Source organism: Paramormyrops kingsleyae, chromosome 6 (genome assembly GCF_048594095.1).
Source record: "Paramormyrops kingsleyae isolate MSU_618 chromosome 6, PKINGS_0.4, whole genome shotgun sequence".
Taxonomy (NCBI): Eukaryota; Metazoa; Chordata; class Actinopteri; order Osteoglossiformes; family Mormyridae; genus Paramormyrops; species Paramormyrops kingsleyae.
In genome coordinates, this window is record NC_132802.1 from 18221981 (window position 1) to 18240768 (window position 18788).

The 18788-nt window shown below is 40.8% G+C and overlaps 1 protein-coding gene across 2 annotated transcripts; it reads right to left on the minus strand.

The window, feature by feature from the left end:
- Positions 1 to 8176: 8176 nt before the first annotated feature.
- sgk2a (serum/glucocorticoid regulated kinase 2a) lies at positions 8177 to 16027 on the minus strand. 2 transcript variants are annotated; one of them, XM_023804955.1, is made up of 13 exons: positions 15893 to 16027; positions 14448 to 14512; positions 13984 to 14036; positions 13491 to 13548; positions 13130 to 13213; positions 12638 to 12769; positions 12379 to 12491; positions 12259 to 12295; positions 10959 to 11045; positions 10778 to 10873; positions 10430 to 10585; positions 9279 to 9368; positions 8177 to 9194 (listed from the first exon to the last, which is right to left on the minus strand). In XM_023804955.1, the coding sequence occupies exons 2-13, from the start codon at positions 14481 to 14483 to the stop codon at positions 9033 to 9035; spliced, it is 1104 nt and encodes a 367-aa protein (XP_023660723.1). In that variant the 5' UTR covers positions 14484 to 14512; positions 15893 to 16027; the 3' UTR covers positions 8177 to 9032. The 2 variants fall into 2 exon arrangements, with proteins under 2 accessions (XP_023660723.1, XP_023660724.1); XM_023804956.1 differs by having other exon boundaries at positions 14448 to 14527; positions 15893 to 16017.
- Positions 16028 to 18788: the final 2761 nt, after the last annotated feature.

Consider the following 18788-nt stretch of genomic DNA (forward strand, 5'->3'; position numbering starts at 1 on the left):
ACTGGTTATGTAATACCTAGCAGGTTGGAATGTTGAATACACTTAAAGCTACAAACAAGATACAGCCAGGGGTATATGCACAGATAGAGAAAGGAGGAAAATTAATCATACAGGTAAGTTCAAGGCTGAATATGCATCCAGTGTCTTAACAGCTTTTTATTTTTTAATCCATGCAAGGTCTGGAAATAAAGTCCCATTTCTATTTTAAAGTCCTGGATCCTTGGTTCCTTCTTTGCCCATTTACACTTACGAATAAAATATTTCCCATGTAAAATATAAATTTCCTATTACATTCAATATCAGTCTTTCCATAAAAGAAATAACATCCTTCTTTTCCAATTTATTTTTTTTCCAGCATAAAACACATTAAATAAATGTTCAACTTCCAACTAAAAAAATGGACATACATACAATCGTAAAATATGGTGATGAATACACTCAGCACTGTACTTACAGAAAATACAATGTTCATCAGCTCCAACTTTAAATCTGTAATATCTGGTTTGATGGATAAATGAAATGGAAAACTTGAAGGACACCTTAAAGATTCCCTTCATTGGTGACATGAAATCTGTTATTATGATTCCAAGCAAGCTTCCAATTGACACTAAACCAAATTCATTAATCAATCTTTTTTGAACATACCCCAACACATTTTTCTGAACAGTTTATTAAAGCATCTTTTATTTTTAATATGCACACCATCAAGCATAAGATTTATATTGTTAAAATCACAATCAACAGGATCATAACCCTGCAACAAATTCAATACACCTGACAGTATAGCCTTAGTAATAGTTGCCCGCTCTTTTTCAGATATAAAAGTTCTATACTTCCTTATGAACTCTGTGTATGTGTACAAATTGCCATTTTCATTAAGAAGCTGATTCACCAATAACATTTTTTGGACCCATTTATCCACATATAAACTTTCGTTTTTATTCCAAATTATCTGTGTGGGGAAATGATATGTTTATATATAATCAACCAGGATAACAATACTTTTGTTTGTGGAAATTGGACAATTTGACTGGAATTTTTTGCACATCATAATTACAACCGAGAAGAAACTCAGTTCCACCAGACCTGTTAAAAATATAATTTGGGATATAAAACCACAACTTATTTGCATTTTGGATATAATTTTTGATCCACTTAGTTTTAAAAATAATATTATATGTTCCAAAGTCAATCATCTCTAAGCCTCCATCCATAGGACTTACATAACACTAAATTTCATAAATAATGGTGCTTATTTTCCCCCAAAAAATTGAAAAGATCCTTATCAGTATGGTTAATTATCACTTTTGATACATCCAACACCATAGCATAATAAATGAGTCCTGACAAACCTTCACTCTTTGATAATAAGACTCGGCCAGTTAATAAATCTGGCCAACTTCGTTGTCTTGGGGACGATTAATAGTTCCAAGCGTTGACATTGGTTTAAAATCACATTCATTTCCATTGTTTATGTTATAAGGCAAAGAATTACACTTGGCTCAGTCTTCTGCAACACATTTTATTTCTGGATTTCACCTGTTCGGGTGTGGAAGTACAAGTTATATTAGGAGCGCGCTCATCCTCGTATACAACCACGTATTGACGACCTCTAATTTACTGGCCTCAGCTGCTGATGCTCCAATGTACTTCCCAGAGCGCCCTCTGCTGGTTATGCTATACCTAGCAGGAATAAACTAACCACACCACAATTTAGGTAAATGACGAGAAATAACAATGTAATTATATTGTTTTATTGGGACCTCAGCTTACAACTTTAGGGGGGGGGGGGTAATGTTTTCCCTGGCTCAACCAACACCCAGTGCCACATTCTACCCCACAAAATTAAATGTCTCCTGACATTTAATTGGCAATTAGTCAGTGTCCAACAGCTCTAACAGACCTCTACCTTTCAAGGTCTCCAAAAAGTCTTAGTCTCTGTTACCTTAAAGTCTTTTCGTACCAAAGACAGCTGGCCTAATGTGTTATAACTCAGTACAACAGGCTGCTTTCTCAGTCTCTGTGGTTGTCGCCTTACCCACTGTGGCAAGTCCTTCTCTGGGTCAGAGGTGTCAGCCTCCTCACTCTCCTGACTGAATGAGGTAAGTGCAGGTCTTTTGATCCTCTTTCGGCTGACTTTGTTGATTCTGCCTGGGCCAAAAGGGCTCACCATGTGAGTGCAACAATGATTGCTCCTGTGGATCTTCCCTGCTGGTGTCTTCATGCCACTGGTAAGTGACCCCATACTTCTCCTTGGAGTTGTTATCTGTCATTGGCTATTATATTCGGCTAATTCCACTACCCATCTATGTGCCATGGCATTGACCTTCACAGGTGTGAGCACATACATCAGTGGGTTGTTGTCAGTATACACCACAAACGATGAGGCATGGAACAAGTACTCACGAAAGCGCTCACAAGCAGCCCATTTCAAGGTTAAGAACTCCATCTTCCCAGAGTGGAGATGTTAGTTCTTCTCTGATGGACTGAGGGTGCGAGAACCATAACGTTCACTCTCATCTTTCCGTCTTGCTGCTGGTAGCTTGCCGCTCCCAGTCCTTCCTGAGATGCATCGCAGTGCAACACAAAGGGTTGTGTGATGTCAGGGTAGCCCAGGATTGGAGGTTTTATGAGAGCATCTATCAGCTAAAATATCTTGATGAATGCTAGTCCACTGTATTATAGTGCAAGATGGTAGATGTCCTTTCTTTGTCCTTACTGTTGCCTTAGGTTTCCTGAGGCTGGGATCCTCCTTAATAGTTTCACTACAAGGACTGGTCAATAGCTCGTACAATGGATGGGCAACACTAGAGAAGTGAGGAATGTAACACTGCTAGTAAGACAGGAACCCCAACATCTGTCGCAGGTCACCGACCGTGGCGGGTGTCTTCTCCTTTAAAGCCTTAACTGGTGCCATTTCTGCCGGGTCCATCGTGTACCCTTCCCCTGGCACCATCTTCCCAAGGAACCTCACTCTTCCTTCCCCTGGCACCATCTTCCCAAGGAACCTCACTCTTCCTTCCCCTGGCACCATCTTCCCAAGGAACCTCACTCTTCCTTCCCCTGGCACCATCTTCCCAAGGAACCTCACTCTTCCTTCTCCTGGCACCATCTTCCCAAGGAACCTCACTCTTCCTTCCCCTGGCACCATCTTCCCAAGGAACCTCACTCTTCCTTCCCCTGGCACCATCTTCCCAAGGAACCTCACTCTTCCTTCCCCTGGCACCATCTTCCCAAGGAACCTCACTCTTCCTTCCCCTGGCACCATCTTCCCAAGGAACCTCACTCTTCCTTCCCCTGGCACCATCTTCCCAAGGAACCTCACTCTTCCTTCCCCTGGCACCATCTTCCCAAGGAACCTCACTCTTCCTTCCCCTGGCACCATCTTCCCAAGGAACCTCACTCTTCCTTGGAATAACTCACATTTCTTTGGGGTGAGCTTTACTCCGTGTTTTTGGTACTGCCGAAGCACCGCATGGACATGTTCAAGATGGCCTTCAAAACTGCTGCTGTACCAAGTTATTGTCTAAGTATGGTACGGTATGGTAAGCACATGGTGTCCCTCAATCCAGCTAGACAGTGTTTCATGCTACTTCGGAATTTCGCAGGGGCGGTACTCAGCCCAAACGGTATCCGCACCCATTGGTAGAGATCCCACGGAGTTATGAATGCTGTTAGTGGCTGGGTCTCTTCTTCAAGGAACCCCTGATGGTAAGTCTTGCCCTGATCCAGCACAGAGGACCATGAACTCCCACCCAGTGCATCTAGCATGTCTTGGATCCTGGGGATGGGGTGGTGGTCAAGAACTGACTTTTGATTCAGTAGTCACAGCACAGCCTTAAGCTGCCGTCCTTCTTCCTCACAGACAACTGGTGAAGAATATAGTGACCAAGATTGGGTGATCCACCCTCTGTTCAAAAAGTCCTGTAAATATTCTTTCACGTCCTTATGAAGAGGTTTTGGGACCAACATGTACGTCATCTGCGCTGGGCTGGTGTCATGAAGGTTTATGTGCATCTTGAGAGATGGAATGCAACCCACATCATCCTTGTTGAATGCAAAAATTCAGCCTGACATTGTTCTCTTAACATTTGCTTGGCAGTTTCCTATTAGGCCTCTGTTAGATGGTCCAGGTTCACTGGAGGGGGAACTTTAGGAAATGTTCCAGTTTATTCAAATTTTGAAAGTTATTTAGTTTATATAGCTATAGCGTACATCCAGTTGCTGGTCATTCAGTTGCTGAAATTATCCGTAAAGTAACTGGCTAATGTTATAATTTAAACATACAGATTATTTTACCTGAACATGATTATCTCTCAGCCTGAGATACAAGATATGCCATGTTTCACTAGCCAGCTAAAGTTAGCTCCCTAGGCTAAGGTTGACATATCAAACCAGCGACCTTGTTTTATCCTAAATCAGTGGAAAAGGTAACAAATTATAAAAATTCTCTGATAACGTAATACTATTACATGTTAAAAGCACAGAAGGTTTGTTAGGTTATCCAGACTTGTGTGATTTTCACCACTTTTAAACTTATTTTTGTTACGCTAGGCCTTACACCGAATCTCAAGGTAGTGTAAAATTTTCGTTATAACTTAGTGCTACGTTGAAGCTATTTGTGTGGTGCGACCTATTATTTTTTAGTAGTGCGTAAGCTCGAACGTAGGTGAAGGGTCTGGCTGCCGTACATGCACTCTCAGCCACTTGCACACGCTGCCACAAGGGGAAATGTATCCGTGTATCCGTGTATCGTGTATCCCTCTTGGAATGTATGGGCAGTTTACGTCCATCGAACTCACGCTTAGCTGGTGCAGCCCACTACAGAATCTTGCCTTACGTAAGGAATGCTAGAATAAAGGAGCTCTTCAACTCCAAATAAAACCGATAAACTGATTAAGCTGTCACTCCACATACCAGATTGGCATTAATATATATGCAGTACATGTAAAGGCAGTTTAAAATACACACAGATGGTTTTATATTTTAATTTCACCGTTTAATAATGCATTCGCTTCTATCTGGAACTATTGAAGCCTACATGAACCACGTGACTGCATGGCGGCAAGATCAATTGGTGTCGAAACTCTCGCAATGGTTCTGAGTGCAAGTAGCCTAATGCCAAAGACCATGGATATGATACACATAGATGCCACTTTGGTCACTTATGGTGTTTAGTCTCAAAACCCACGCACATACACATTCACCCGTACCTATGCGCTGGCGAGCAGAAAACCCATTCTCTCTATGCGCTCGTGTCCTGCACAGCACTCGCTTGTTCAACAGGTTGAGTTTTGAGACTTTGGAGGCAAGAATAGTGACTGATTTCTCCATTTCGTTGATTGGTCACTTTGAATCCTATGATTGGCTGTTTGCTTTAGAAGAAGATAATCGTGTCAAATAGACTCATCGTAAGCTGAATTTGAATTTATTTACCTAAATCTGAATGTGTTAACCTGAACTTGAATTTCATTACCTGAATACCAGAACCTGAATTTCACTGTAATTAACTTAAATTAAAGAATCCGAACTTAAATATGTTTACCCGTACTTGAATTTAAGAAAACATATTTGAAGTTATTACATGAACTTGAATTAAAAAAAATATATATGAATTTGAATTACCTGATTTATGTTGCTTTTGTGGTAAATAAAATTCAAGTTGTAACCTCTCAATGCCAAGAACGCAAAGACCATACTTGAGATCTTGGCAAGACCGGTCTTGCTAATTTTCCTTCCAAGAACAAACTTGGGGCGCAAAGAATCATGGGAATGATCTCATTCAGTGAGGATGCAACCGATGTATCCTTGACATTTGGGGTGGAGCAAGACCATCATCCGGGGATTTTTACCATCCTTGTGTATTTGTGTTCTTAGTATTGGAACTGGTCTTAAGCAATGGAAGGTGACGTAAAATGGGTACACAAGAACAGTATGGTCAAGTACGCATATTGAGATTCACCCCAGGTTGAGAAAATTCAGGTCAGGAAGCTCAAGTTCAGAGGAACAGGGAAAATATCCAGGATACTCAGAAAGCAAACTGCGTTTACATGACTAGTTCATTAAAAACACTCCAGAACATAACAGACTTAATCTGGTTGTCACATGTACATGTAATCATAGTCAGCTACCAAAAACTGAATAAATAAATAAACAGATCTCACTTCCTGACTTGAGAAACTGCATGTCCTCTCTCTCCTCTGCATGGTCTGTAGGGCTGGGCAATACAGACCAAAAACCAGGGATTTTCCCTGTTTCTCTGAACTTGAATTTCTTAACAAGAGAAAAATATAATCAAGCTTGTGGAAGCAAGACAGTCTAAACAAGAAATCAGAGTGAGTTACATATTTGTAAAAACTGTTAAATGTGACTGCAAAGCATTGCATAAATAACTTATTGGTTTTCAATATTGTCTTTTGCTTCTTTATGCTGGCAATCTAGTGTAAGCAATACTTGGAGAACATTAAGGTCAAATGCATCTGCCCCCCCCCAACAGAACAACTGGCCCCAGTCTGCTCCCCCCCTGCCAGTTGAAATGGTCTAGAATCGCCACTGCTTTGCGTCTCACACGAAGAGCACACATAGTGTTTAATGTTAGTATGACTTTAGCAGTCGGTGACTTTAACTGGTAAATGTTTGCTTTTTATCCATTTTATATGAATCAACAGTTATGTTTCTACACTGTGGAAGTCAGAGTGTGTGTTACTGGTATCCAGTATATGGTGGAGCTATAGGAAAGTAAATTAATCGTAGTATCAGCAGAGTACAGAAAAAAGCCTTCGGTGAACTCCTCGTAGCATCAGCAGAGTAAAAAGCCTTCGGTGAGCTCCTCGTAGCATCAGCAGAGTAAAAAGCCTTCGGTGAGCTCCTCGTAGTATCAGCAGAGTAAAAAGCCTTCGGTGAGCTCCTCGTAGTATCAGCAGAGTAAAAAGCATTCGGTGAGCTCCTCGTAGTATCAGCAGAGTAAAAAGCCTTCAGTGAGCTCATCTGAGCCAACTAGAAGTAATTTGCCTTCCAGGGCCTCCTTGGAGGGGGACTCAATATGCCTACAGTTTCAAGCCTTGGCAGCGGCAGAGGATGAGCAAGAGAAAAACATGGTGAGTAGTTCAGTCTTTCTTTCTAATAGCTTTTTAAGACCAGAAGTATAATTTCATTTTGAATAAATGACCAACCTATTAGCAATAAGGTTTCTGTCAGTTTTCTTTTGACTGTCTTTGTCCAGACCGATGTCAGGAATCTGGCATTTTCCCAGTGCCAGACCCACTGGCTCGCATCCAGATCATTCATCCGGGTGACATGGAGGGGGGGGACATCTGTCTCCCAGCATCCTTCTGTACTCGCCAAACCATGGTAGACTGGGGCACCAAAAACCCATACTGGCATCACCTTTAAACCACTACAAAGCTCACCAAACTAATCTGAATGGCAGAAAAGAATGAAAAAGATGTTTTTAAGATCAGATTTCCTTTGTCTTTTTCATAAAAAGAGAATAGGGTTCCTTGCAGATACCACCATTAATATTATATCAATCACTGGTGACTATGAAATGGACATTAAGGTGGAACATTACTACACCATGCAATTTTATGATCATAAGTTTTTTTTTACTCCCATCTCTCTCTCTACAAGCCAGCTGGGCTCATTAATCTAAGACATCTGCTGGCACAGGTTGGATGATCTTGGTGTTTTGACGGATCAAAGCAAACCTGCTTTATGATGATGCTTCACTGCTGCAGACACAACAGTGTTTTTGTCATAGATATATTTGTATATGAAAATGTTCCCTAAAGGGGTAACTTTTATACAAGGTGTCTTGCATCCTTCTAGTGGCCACACAGGGCCGCAGTAAACCAGAAACTGTTCATTAAATTGTAGCCTAGGCTATGGATGAATATGCAGCCAGTCAAATATTAAACAAGATCAATATTGCAGTTAAACTGCGCAAAGACATAGTTTTTTATGCCCTTCTGGCTGCTGTGGGCTCAGCACCTCCTCTTCAGCCTTCCCCCTGCAACGCTGGCCCCCACAATAGCACTGAACATTTCCCTGGCACTGAGCATTTTCTTCTCTAGACTCTTATCAATAGGTTTTCTCCTCAACCATCAAAAACAGAAGCCTAGTAGCCAGTGTGACCAAAGGCAAAAACCATCACAAAAACACTGTAGAATATGCCTGCTCAGAGTCTGTGTTAATACTTTATTCTTTAGTCATTGAATCAGAAAAAATATCAGCTATTTCTTATGGATCTTTCAACCTCTTATACAGTACAGGGTTTTTGGATAATTTTATATATTAAATATAAATATGACAGATTTTAGTTTTTAGGGACTTGGCTTTATATGAAAACAGAAAAAATTCAACAAATTCAATCTTTAAAACCTTCAAATGAACAGTTTGGTTAGAATATATTTATACATAGATATATCCAACAATTTAGCACCTAAATCTCATTCTAAGAAAGATTAACATATCCGTGCTGTAACTATGCTTAGTAAATGAAAATAATTAAACAATATGGACAAAATGTACCTTTATATACAATTTATAGGAAATCTACAGAACTGTAAATCATAGTCGTACAATGGAAAAAAGTCCTCTAGTTGGTTAACATTGATGAAAAATGTCAGTATATTGCCCATTTAAAGTAGGTCTGTATTGTGGATTGTTCATTAGTCTTCCAACAAGCGCAGTCTGGCAGTTGTCATTGATAAGCAGGAGCATTACATAGGTTTAGGCACCTTTCTCAAACTGCCTGCTCCCTAATCTCCCAATCAGGTTGATATATAAATAACTGGAATGCTGATTTATGAAATATGGATGTGAATTCCCACCACTAAAGAAAGCATGAGTCTTACAGATCCTTCAGGGTGATGACAGGAAATACAGTGACATCCTCTCAGTCACTGCAGCTTCTTTTTGTTTTTCACGTAGCTTCCATACCAGAGAGATATGCCAGAGATTGATTACAACGTTAAGTTGAAGATCTAGCAGCAAAGAGTTCAGATGCAGCCGCACTGAACTCTCCATCACTGTCACAGGAAGTTCTCATCACTGGGCACATAAGAGAAACCTTTGAAGGCACTGGAACTGCTGGTTCCAAGGCAAGAGGACGGCTCGGGGGTGCGGCCCACTGACCCAGGCACAGTCTCTGTTGTGAACTCTGGGTCGATGTGTTGCATGTCAGCGGGTCCCTTCTGAAGCAGCAGGAGGAAGAAACATTTCAAAGAGAGATCATACCAGGTAACAGAATGCAGCCCTTGGACGACAGATTAACTTACCACTTTTGGGTTGTATGGAGGGGTAATCCTCTTATGGTACAGGTCATCCCAGTTTATGGGAGAGAAGAACACATGGTACTTCACTTCAAGCTGGAAAAAACAAGTTTACATTGTATATTATATATATGCGAAATGGGGGTTGTGAGTAGGGATTAGATGGGAAGGGGCGGTCCAGGGAATACATTTTTCAGGTCCCTAAAGGGGAAACTCAGTTTTATATAAATCTGTGACTGCAATCAAAAAGCAAAAAATGACAAAATTGTTGTATTATGTTTGGTTACTTATGGTTAAGGTTAGGGTTGTGTTGGGTTTAAGGTCGTCATAGCTGGGATAAGGGTTATGCCCATAGATGCATGGACAATCCCTGCAAAGATATCAATACAAACATGTGTGTGTGTGTGTGTGTGTGTGTGTGTGCGAGCGGGTTTACCTATCCTTATGGGGACATAATGGTTTCCTGGTCCCCATAAGGGAAAACACTATTTTATAAAAATCTGTGACCGCTATGAAAAAACTAAAAATGCAAAAACTCTTGTATTTTGTTAGGTTACTTATGGTTATGGTTAGGGCAGGGTTAGCATTTTTCCCATTGAAATGAATGAGCGGTCCCCATAAGGATATGTTTACCCTACATGCGCGCGTGTGTGTGTGTATGAGTGAAAGAGACAAAATGCAAGGACATTTTTTGGGCCCCCAAGGGAATTCTCAATTTTTATAAAAAATTGTGAATTCAGTCAAAACAATAAAAATCCCATAAGTCTTATATTTTGTTTGTTTATTTATATTTAGAGAACAGGATTCAGCAAAAAATATATAAAAGCTGTATTAGAGTCTAATCTTGACTCAGGTGGACTTACAATTGCTAGCTAGTTTTCAATTACTCAAAAGAATTAGTGTATTTTTTATGTCAATTGTTTACATCTGATTAAATTATTAATTAATTGATTAATTGGTGAATATTCATTAATGTATTGTGCATAACTTTTGTGCAATTCTCTACCCATTAAACATATAGTGAAGTTTGAAGTTATTTCAAAGCTATGCAATTTCAACACCCACATCTGTGACTGTACATGGAGTTTCCATGCAAGTATCTGTGACTCCATGGTCATGTTTTTATCTGAGAGGGTGAGACACACAAAGCTACTCACAAAGTCAGCAATAGCTCCTAGGCGGTGATGTTGGTCCTTCTGCAGCAGCCCCTGCAGCACATCACAGGCTGCCATGGTTTTCCCACCAGGCAGGTGTAAGGGTTTGTGTAAGATCCCATCATACATTTCAGCTACATCGCGACTGTAGAATGGGGGCTGGAGACCACAGGTACACAACCAAGACCCAACAAAAACCTCTTATCACAACAATTCCTCATGATACTCTGGTAGCAACACGTAAGAAAACTTTCTTAGAAGACCCTTGATTGAATAATATTTCACTATGACTCTGAGTCCTTCAGTCATTCCTGCCTCTACAGTCTTCCTATCTATTTTTACAAGCCTTACCAAGCCAAAGAGCATTTCATACAGAACAGCACCAAGGCACCACCAGTCCACCATGCGGTCATAGGGCTGTTTCCTGAGCACCTCTGGAGCTAAGTACTGCAATGGTGAGAAGGACTCATTGTTAATGTAGCCGTAGCGTGGTTAGCGTGGCTAAGAAGGGGCTTCCTTCAGTATCTCTGACCTCTGGTGTTCCACAGAACGTGGATGTGGTGAACTCTGGCTCCATTCCTTCTTTGCAAAGGCCAAAGTCTGTCAAAACAACATGGCCCTAAAGCAGAATGCGAAACAAACCCGAGTGTTAGTCACACATATAACTAGCCTGCAAAAATGTTGCTTTTTTTGAGGTATGGTATCTGAAGATATAACCCATGTTAACAGCTAGATGCTGTCGGAACAACAACGATGTATTCTCTGGACAGCCCCATTACCCCTGTCCCATCTAATCCCCACTCCTCTCACACCCCCATTTCACCGACTTTTCACTGAGATTTACTGTGTTTACAAAATCAAGCGCTTGCAGCCCCCCCCCCCACCCCCCCCCTTCCTTTATTGCCGCCACTTAGCGCTGCTTCAAATTGTCTCAAACTGTTTTGGCTCAAAATGAAATTAGGTGTAGATATTCAACCAAATGTTTCTGAAGTGGTAATTAGGTCAAATCCAAGACCATAAGACTATCAGATACTTTGTGAATTGTCATGTTCACAGTGTCAAATGGCTTGTGAAGTCACCTTTCCCTTTGCTACCACTATGCGGCATTGCATCAGTTTTCATGCAGCTGCTCTCAAAATTTGATCAAGTTCAAATCTTCACCTATACAATCACCTATACAATATATTTGCTCAGTTCGCAAAAGATCCGTCAAATACTTTTGGAGATATCATGCTAACGGAATAAGTGTCTGAGGCCGCCCTTTTCTTTGTTATTAATACGCAGCGCTCCTTCAATTTTAATGTTATTTGATCAATTCCAGTTCTTCCCCCATAAAATGCAATGTTTGAAAAAAGTTTGACAAATGCCTTTTGAGTTGCTGTATCCATAAGATCAAATGTTCTGCCCTTTGCTGTCATTAAGTGGTATTGCAACTTAGGTGCAATTTATGTCTAAGAGTACCAAATCCTCAACCATTCAATATGTCTGCTAATTTTGGAAAAGATCAGTCAAATGTTTTTTGAGTTATCACAGTATCACAAATGAGTGTCTCGCACTGGCTTTTCACTCATTTTCATCCATACAATGTGTCTGCAAAGTTTGAAAATGATCCATAAAGTATTTTCAGAGTTACTGTGTTCATAAAATGAAATGTCTTCTGTAGCCACCTTTTCCTTCTTTTGCTGCGCTGCTTCAGATTTGTCTCAAAATTTGATCAGTTCCAGTTCTTCACCAATAACATTTTTTTCAAAGTTTAAAAAAAAATCAAATGTATTCCCCATTTGGGGAATACAATAGCATGTTAATTTAATATTGGTACTATTACCTCTTACCTCTGAGTCTAACAGGATATTCTCTGGCTTCAAATCTCTGGAAGAAAAAACAAGTCTCACAGTAAGTAAGGAGAAGACACAGGCTGAGTGTATAATTGCTGTAGAGGAGATGATACTGACCTGTAAATTATATTGAGGGAATGGAGGTATCCAATGGCGCTTGCCACTTCAGCAGCATAGAATCGAGCACGTGGCTCCAGGAAGCATCGCTCCCGCTGCAGGTGGAAGAACAGCTGAAGAATAGAAAGGTCAGCAGCGACTTAACACCTCCAAAGATATGTCCAATACCATTTGAACTATGCATCCAGAGCCAGACTCTACCCTTCAACATCCAATTATGTGGAATGTAACCCCTCGGCAGCCCAGGGTGCTACTGTACCTCTCCTCCGTTGACATAGTCCAGTACAAAGTAGAGCTTCTCAGGGGTCTGAAAGGAATAGTGCAGTCCGACCAAAAAGGGATGCTTCAGGCTTTTGAGCAGCACATTCCTCTCTGCCATGATGTTCTTTTGCTGAGGGACACAAACTGCTGATTATACAGCTGGGACAAAAGAATGGGATGTGACAGGAAAGCATAGCTGTCACAGCAGCAGGGTGGAAAACAAGGGCCAATTCTATCATCTAGAGACGAGACAGAGAAAAGCACAATGCACTCTTCTTTGTCCTGTGACTCTATAATTGTATTCATTCTCATTTTAGCAAAGTAAAATCGGTGACTTGCATCTTGAGGGACCTCAAACAAAGACAAGGTATTCCCGATTATAAAAAAAAATTAGCAGATGCTTTTGTCCGATGTGACACACAAGTGAGGAAGATATGGGGCAGTAATGGATATAGAAATGTGTATGGCTACTATTTAGACATTAACCAACCTCTTTTTTCTTTAGTATGACTTTCTTCTGCAAGACTTTTACTGCATAAAATTTATTGTCTGATTTCAGTTTGGCCAGTAGCACCTGGGGCAGACAAAGACATTGTTACAAAGGGTATCTGGCTGGTAACTCGTCAAACTCTCCCAGCATACCCTCACTATAAGTCCTTAACATCCTGTGAGATGTTTCTTCATTATCTTAAATTGACATACACAAGGTTGACAGTGTGCAATATTAAACTATAACATTTGTTATTTAGTAAAACATATAATTCACTCCTCAATCCAAGCAATTCTTGGAATTAACTAATTAATTATGATTGTAAACCATAAGGCCATATACTGCAGATTCCCATACATACCTTCCCAAATGTTCCTTTCCCAATCACTGATAAGAAATCAAAGTCTGTAGGTCTGGCGCTAAATACATTTAAAAATATATTATTTTTTTCAAAATATATTGCAAATTAATATATTGCAATTAACGATGATAGATGTTGAATGAAATATGCAGCGGTGGAAAAAATTGAGACCTCTATATTTTTAAACAAATCTGCATTTGTAAATCCTGCCTCATTCCAAATGCAATGTTTATATTATATTATATTATATATAAATGAATTGTCAGATGAATCGTCGGATTAATCGGTAGATTACTCAATTATTGATATAATCAATAGCGACAGCAATAGTTTGAACCAGGTAATTAGACTATAAAACTTCTCTAAACGGTCAACTGTGAATGAATAACACTATAAAAGGAAAACGTCTTAAATAAAAGTGTTTCTCTTCAGTGTTATGTTTCTACATTCACCCCTAGCTTCACTGTCGGAGTCACGCCTGAGAGTTACTCACTGGGGGTTGGCTGTTGGTCCCAGGTTGACATCATTAGGAGAGCGTGACCGGGGCTGGAAAACATAAATGTATCGGCAACAGCGACAAAAGGGAAAACTATACCTTGTTTGATCACCTGCTCATAGCCTTATGATATGATAGTTTTGCATTCTGTGGCCATCTAGAGAATACAAATGTAATGGGAAATTTACAGAGGCTGATCTCATGTGACACTTAGACCTTGTGAGATCACTGCTATTGCCTTGGTGGAACAAAAAACCTTCTAAAATCCAGTCTTCATTGCATCAAACTGTTTTTCGGGTTGATATGAACTACAAAGGGATTTGTTGAATCAATTTTCCAGATTAATTTTCCAGATCCCTTTACACGTTATAAGGTTTGGATGTGTACTTATCATGAGGTGAAAAAAATATTCAGCTAACAGTCTAGTCTAAAGTCATAAATCAATCGAAAAATTAACTTACTTCATCACATTGAGCCATCTTATTGGTCCATTCCATTTCCAGCCAGAAATCACAGTGGAAGATCTCTAAAAAGGACAAGACTTTATCCTAGTAGATTAGTCAGTAACGACTGGACTAATGTTCTTGAATGAACGTGAAACTGTCAAGTGCAGCTGATACCCTTCTGAGGGACAGAAACGTCCCTGTGAAACTGGATGTACTGGTTTATGACAGAAAACTAACACACCTACAACGTTTTGTAAACGAAGCTGCTAATCTTATAATCAAGAGAAAAAAATCAGCAACTTCACTACATAGTTAACAGAGTTAAACATGTTCTACAATTTTCATACAGACTTTATGAGATTACATATATAATGATGGGCGCAGTGGTAACTAATGTCTTAACTTGAAAATCATAGATTTTTTTTTCACAGTTACGACCTAAGAGCTAATAACATCTGTGTGCATGCCTTGTCATTTGCGTTTTCAATTTCATATGAAGCAATTTATTAAAATGTTTTAATCCAGCTATCGAAAATGTAATCTCCTCTGAAATACGTCCAACAAACAGTCATCGTCACACAATTCATATGATCCCCACGCAGGGTAATCTCAGAACATTCTAAACAATGGCATTTTCTGTCTTCACTGCACTCCTTAAATACTGTTAAATAGTCTATTTGCTTGTCATGCAACCTGCAACTTATATTACGCCGTAGTTTGAAATAGATTGTAAACATTCGCAGTCAGATTTTCCAAGGCCAATTTCTTAATATTGATGGAATTAAATACAAGACGAATCCTTTTTATATTTTCTCTTGTGCTGTATATTTTCAGGAGTAGCTCAACGTATCTTATCTTTGTATCAATGTTTGTTCAGGTACTTTGCTGACTACAGCACCTTTCACTAGCTAAAACGAGGAGCTGCATGACCTTGTGAACCGGCCGGCTATAGTCCAGCATTTAGCAAACCGAAGCAAGTTCTGAGACACATTCCGCCACCAGCACGGTTGTTGGCTACTATAGTTTATACTGTAGTCTTGAAACAACTGCGCCAGTCGGCTCAGCTGCATATGAGATATATGTGCGTGAAGGCGTATTATTTTGCTAGATATGAATCTTGGAAGACCCCAAAACCCTTGATCGAATCTGACAAATTAGTTTTTAGTTCACTCGGGAAACTGCATATTCAATATATGGGCAACAACAACAACAATAATAATAATAATAATAATAATAATAATAATAATAATAATAAATGATAATAAATGATAATGATGATGATGTGTGGGAAAAACCCCCAAAACGTATATGCCATCTAGTTCTTTTTAAAAGTTTTGTAACTGCAACGATCCTACAAAACAGACAGCCATGGAAACTATAAAACATATTAATTTAAAACATCGCGCTTGAAGGAGTATACATCTCCCCAAAGTCTGCATCCTGAACTTCTCAGCATTTACCTTCTACAGAGAGCCCCACCGATGTCCCAGGCGGTTCCGTCCACGGCGTAGAAATGGTCCTAAACTAATCTAAGTCAGTAGAGTGTCGGGACACATTAGCGTTCCGCGTCATTAACATTCAGGCGATTCGCGAAGGTCAGAACTGGTTCCGCTTACAAAAGAATCAATCATTAGCTTATGAGCAGCGTAGGAATGCTGTGTGCCTTAAAAATATATTTATATAGAAAGACGACAAAATCGTGTTTGAATCGCATAGTTAACTTCCCCTTTTCTGATTTACTACCGAGAAGAATCATACCGCCGGTAAAATCTGTATCCACCGTATTTATAATTCAAATAACGATATATGTGAAAATAGAATCTTCTCCTTTTATTTTCTTTTTAGCAAAATGAGTCTTCTGTATTCAGTTATATCTTATGACTGCCTACGTGAACACGCACACAAAAACAAAAACACCTCAAAATGTCAGCTATGCGATATTATATTACTAATTATATTATTGTCATCTATATCATCAAAAATAATTACTATAACTTATTAACGTGTATTGTCAAAATGTGCACATTGACTCCTAGGTAAGGTGACTTATATTGGATGTGTTCATATTTCTGGTGTCATACTGTTCACTGATAGTTACAGATGATGCTGGGACCTAATAATTGGTGTATGGTGATTACTGTTTTGACGTATTGAAATTCTTACTTACAGGTAATGTAATTTAAGGTTAATACAAGCAATAAATTAGATCTTAGACATAAGGCCAGCCATCTATCCACCGCTTATCCAGCTCCTGTTGCTCCAGTGTGATCCTCTATCTCCCCAACCACCTCCTTCAGCTCCTCTGGGGGAATATTCCAGCACTTCCAGGCCAGCTTAGAGATACAGTATAATCTCTCCAGCCTGTCTTGGGTCTGCCCCGGGGTCTCCTCCCCGATGGACATGTCTGAAGCACCTTTCCAGAGAGGTGTCCAGGTGGCATCCTAGGATAGAATACTCTACTTTGAACCACGTCCGCATGTCCAAGGTCCTCACCCCAAGCAGACACCCTGCTAAGAAAACTTATTTCCGCTGCTGGTATCCGTGATCTCATTCTTATGGTTACAACCGAGTGCTTGTGACCATAGGTGAGGGTAGGAACATAGACTGACCAGTAAATGTATAAACTCCCTCTTTTGGATCAGGTATCTCTTTACGACAACAGAATGGCAAAACATCCGCATTACTGCTGACGCTGCACCAATCCTGCAGTCAGTCTCCTGTTTCATTCTTCAGTCACCCGGGAACAAGGTCCTGAGATACTTGAACTCCCCAGCTTGAGGCAATGGCTCCTCCCCAACTGGGGGGGGGGGGGGAGAATCCACCCTATTGTGGTTCAGACTTGGAGGTGCTGTTCCTCATACCAGTTGCTTCACACTTGGCTGCAAACCGCCCCAGTCACAGCTTGATGAAGCTAACATAATCTGATCCCTACTACCCTAATCTGCCAATCCGGAGGCACTGTCCTCAACCTCCAAGCAGTTTTGAAGAGGCATATCAGCTAAGACAGCCCAACATCAAGAGTCTTTAGGAACTCAGGGTGACTCTCATCCACCTCTGGAACCTTACCACTAAAGAGTTTTTTTTACTGCAGTCCTAGTGTTAGGCGTGTCCTTCTCTGACTCCACCAAATTTACTTCCTCCTAGTAAGGCATCTTACTGGGATACAGGAGGTCCCCAAAGTACTCCTTCCACTATCCGACTATATTCCCAGTTGAGGTCTACAGTACTCCATCCCTGCTGTAAACAGCATAAGCAGAACCCTGCTTTCCCCTCCTCAGTCACCTGACAGTTTGTCAGAATCTCTGCTAGGCTGAAGGCAAGCTATTTTCCATGGCCTCACCCAACTCCTCCAACACCTCAGTTTTTGCTTCTGCAACTGCCAAAGCTTGCCGGTACATGGCAGCTGACTCTGGAGTCCAACAAGCCAACCAAGCTCAGAAGACCTCCTTCTTCAGCGTCACAGCTCCCTTTCCTGCTTGTGTTCACCAGCAGGTTCAGGGGTTGCTGACACCACAAGCACCAACAACCTTCTGACCACAGTTCTGCACAGCTGCCCATTCAGGCTCGATTCCTCCAGCCTCCCTCGGAATGCAAGACAAGTTCTGCCAGAGGTGTGAGTTGAAGATCTTCTAGACAGGGTTCTTCGTCAAACTCTCCCAGCATACCCTCACTATACATCTACCAGGTCTGTGTGGCATCTTCCCCCACCACCTGATCCAACTCATCCCCGGCTGGCGACCAGTTGACAGCTCAGCTCCTCTCTTCACCTGAGCATCTAAGACATATGATCGCAGATCTAATGATACGACTACAAAACCATCAAGCTGGGCCCTACGGTGTTTTGGTACCTGCTGCACTTATGAAGACCCTTATGCTGGACCATGGTGTTTCTTATGGACAAACTGGGGTTAGCACTGAAGCACAGGGCAGGGCAGAGGATCAGATCACGCAGACTGTTCCTCCCAGTCAGCTTTTAGCTTTCACTGTTATTACCCATGTGAGCATTAAAGTTCCCAAGTAGGTCAATGGAGTCCTTGTGTCTTACAGCACCCCCATCCAAGGTCATCCAGAAGGCCGAACACTCAAAGTTGAAGGTTGGTGATCCTCTCGTTCACTGGGCCGCACTTCAACATACAAACACTGAATACAGGGGATATGAGCAAACTCACTAATGCCTCTCACCTAGGGCAAGTGGAATATAGTCCAGACAGGGGATCCGTAGAAGGGGGGAAGTTAGCACGATTCCAAGGGCCCTAAAAATTTTCACATGTAATTGGATTGGTCTGGGTTGGGGGCCCAAAATGATACACTTTCATGGGGCCCAAAATCTCTAGCAGCACCCCTGGTCCAGACATT

Excerpts from the sequence above, each read along its gene's own strand:
- sgk2a (XM_023804955.1), bottom strand. The coding sequence starts at position 14,483 with ATGGAATGGACCAATAAGATGGCTCAATGTGATGAA. Across the intron at positions 12,296-12,378 it reads TCCCTCAATATAATTTACAG|AGATTTGAAGCCAGAGAATA; the intron begins GTCAGTATCATC and ends TTTTTCTTCCAG. Across the intron at positions 10,586-10,777 it reads ATGAAATGCTCTTTGGCTTG|CCCCCATTCTACAGTCGCGA; the intron begins GTAAGGCTTGTA and ends TGTGGTCTCCAG.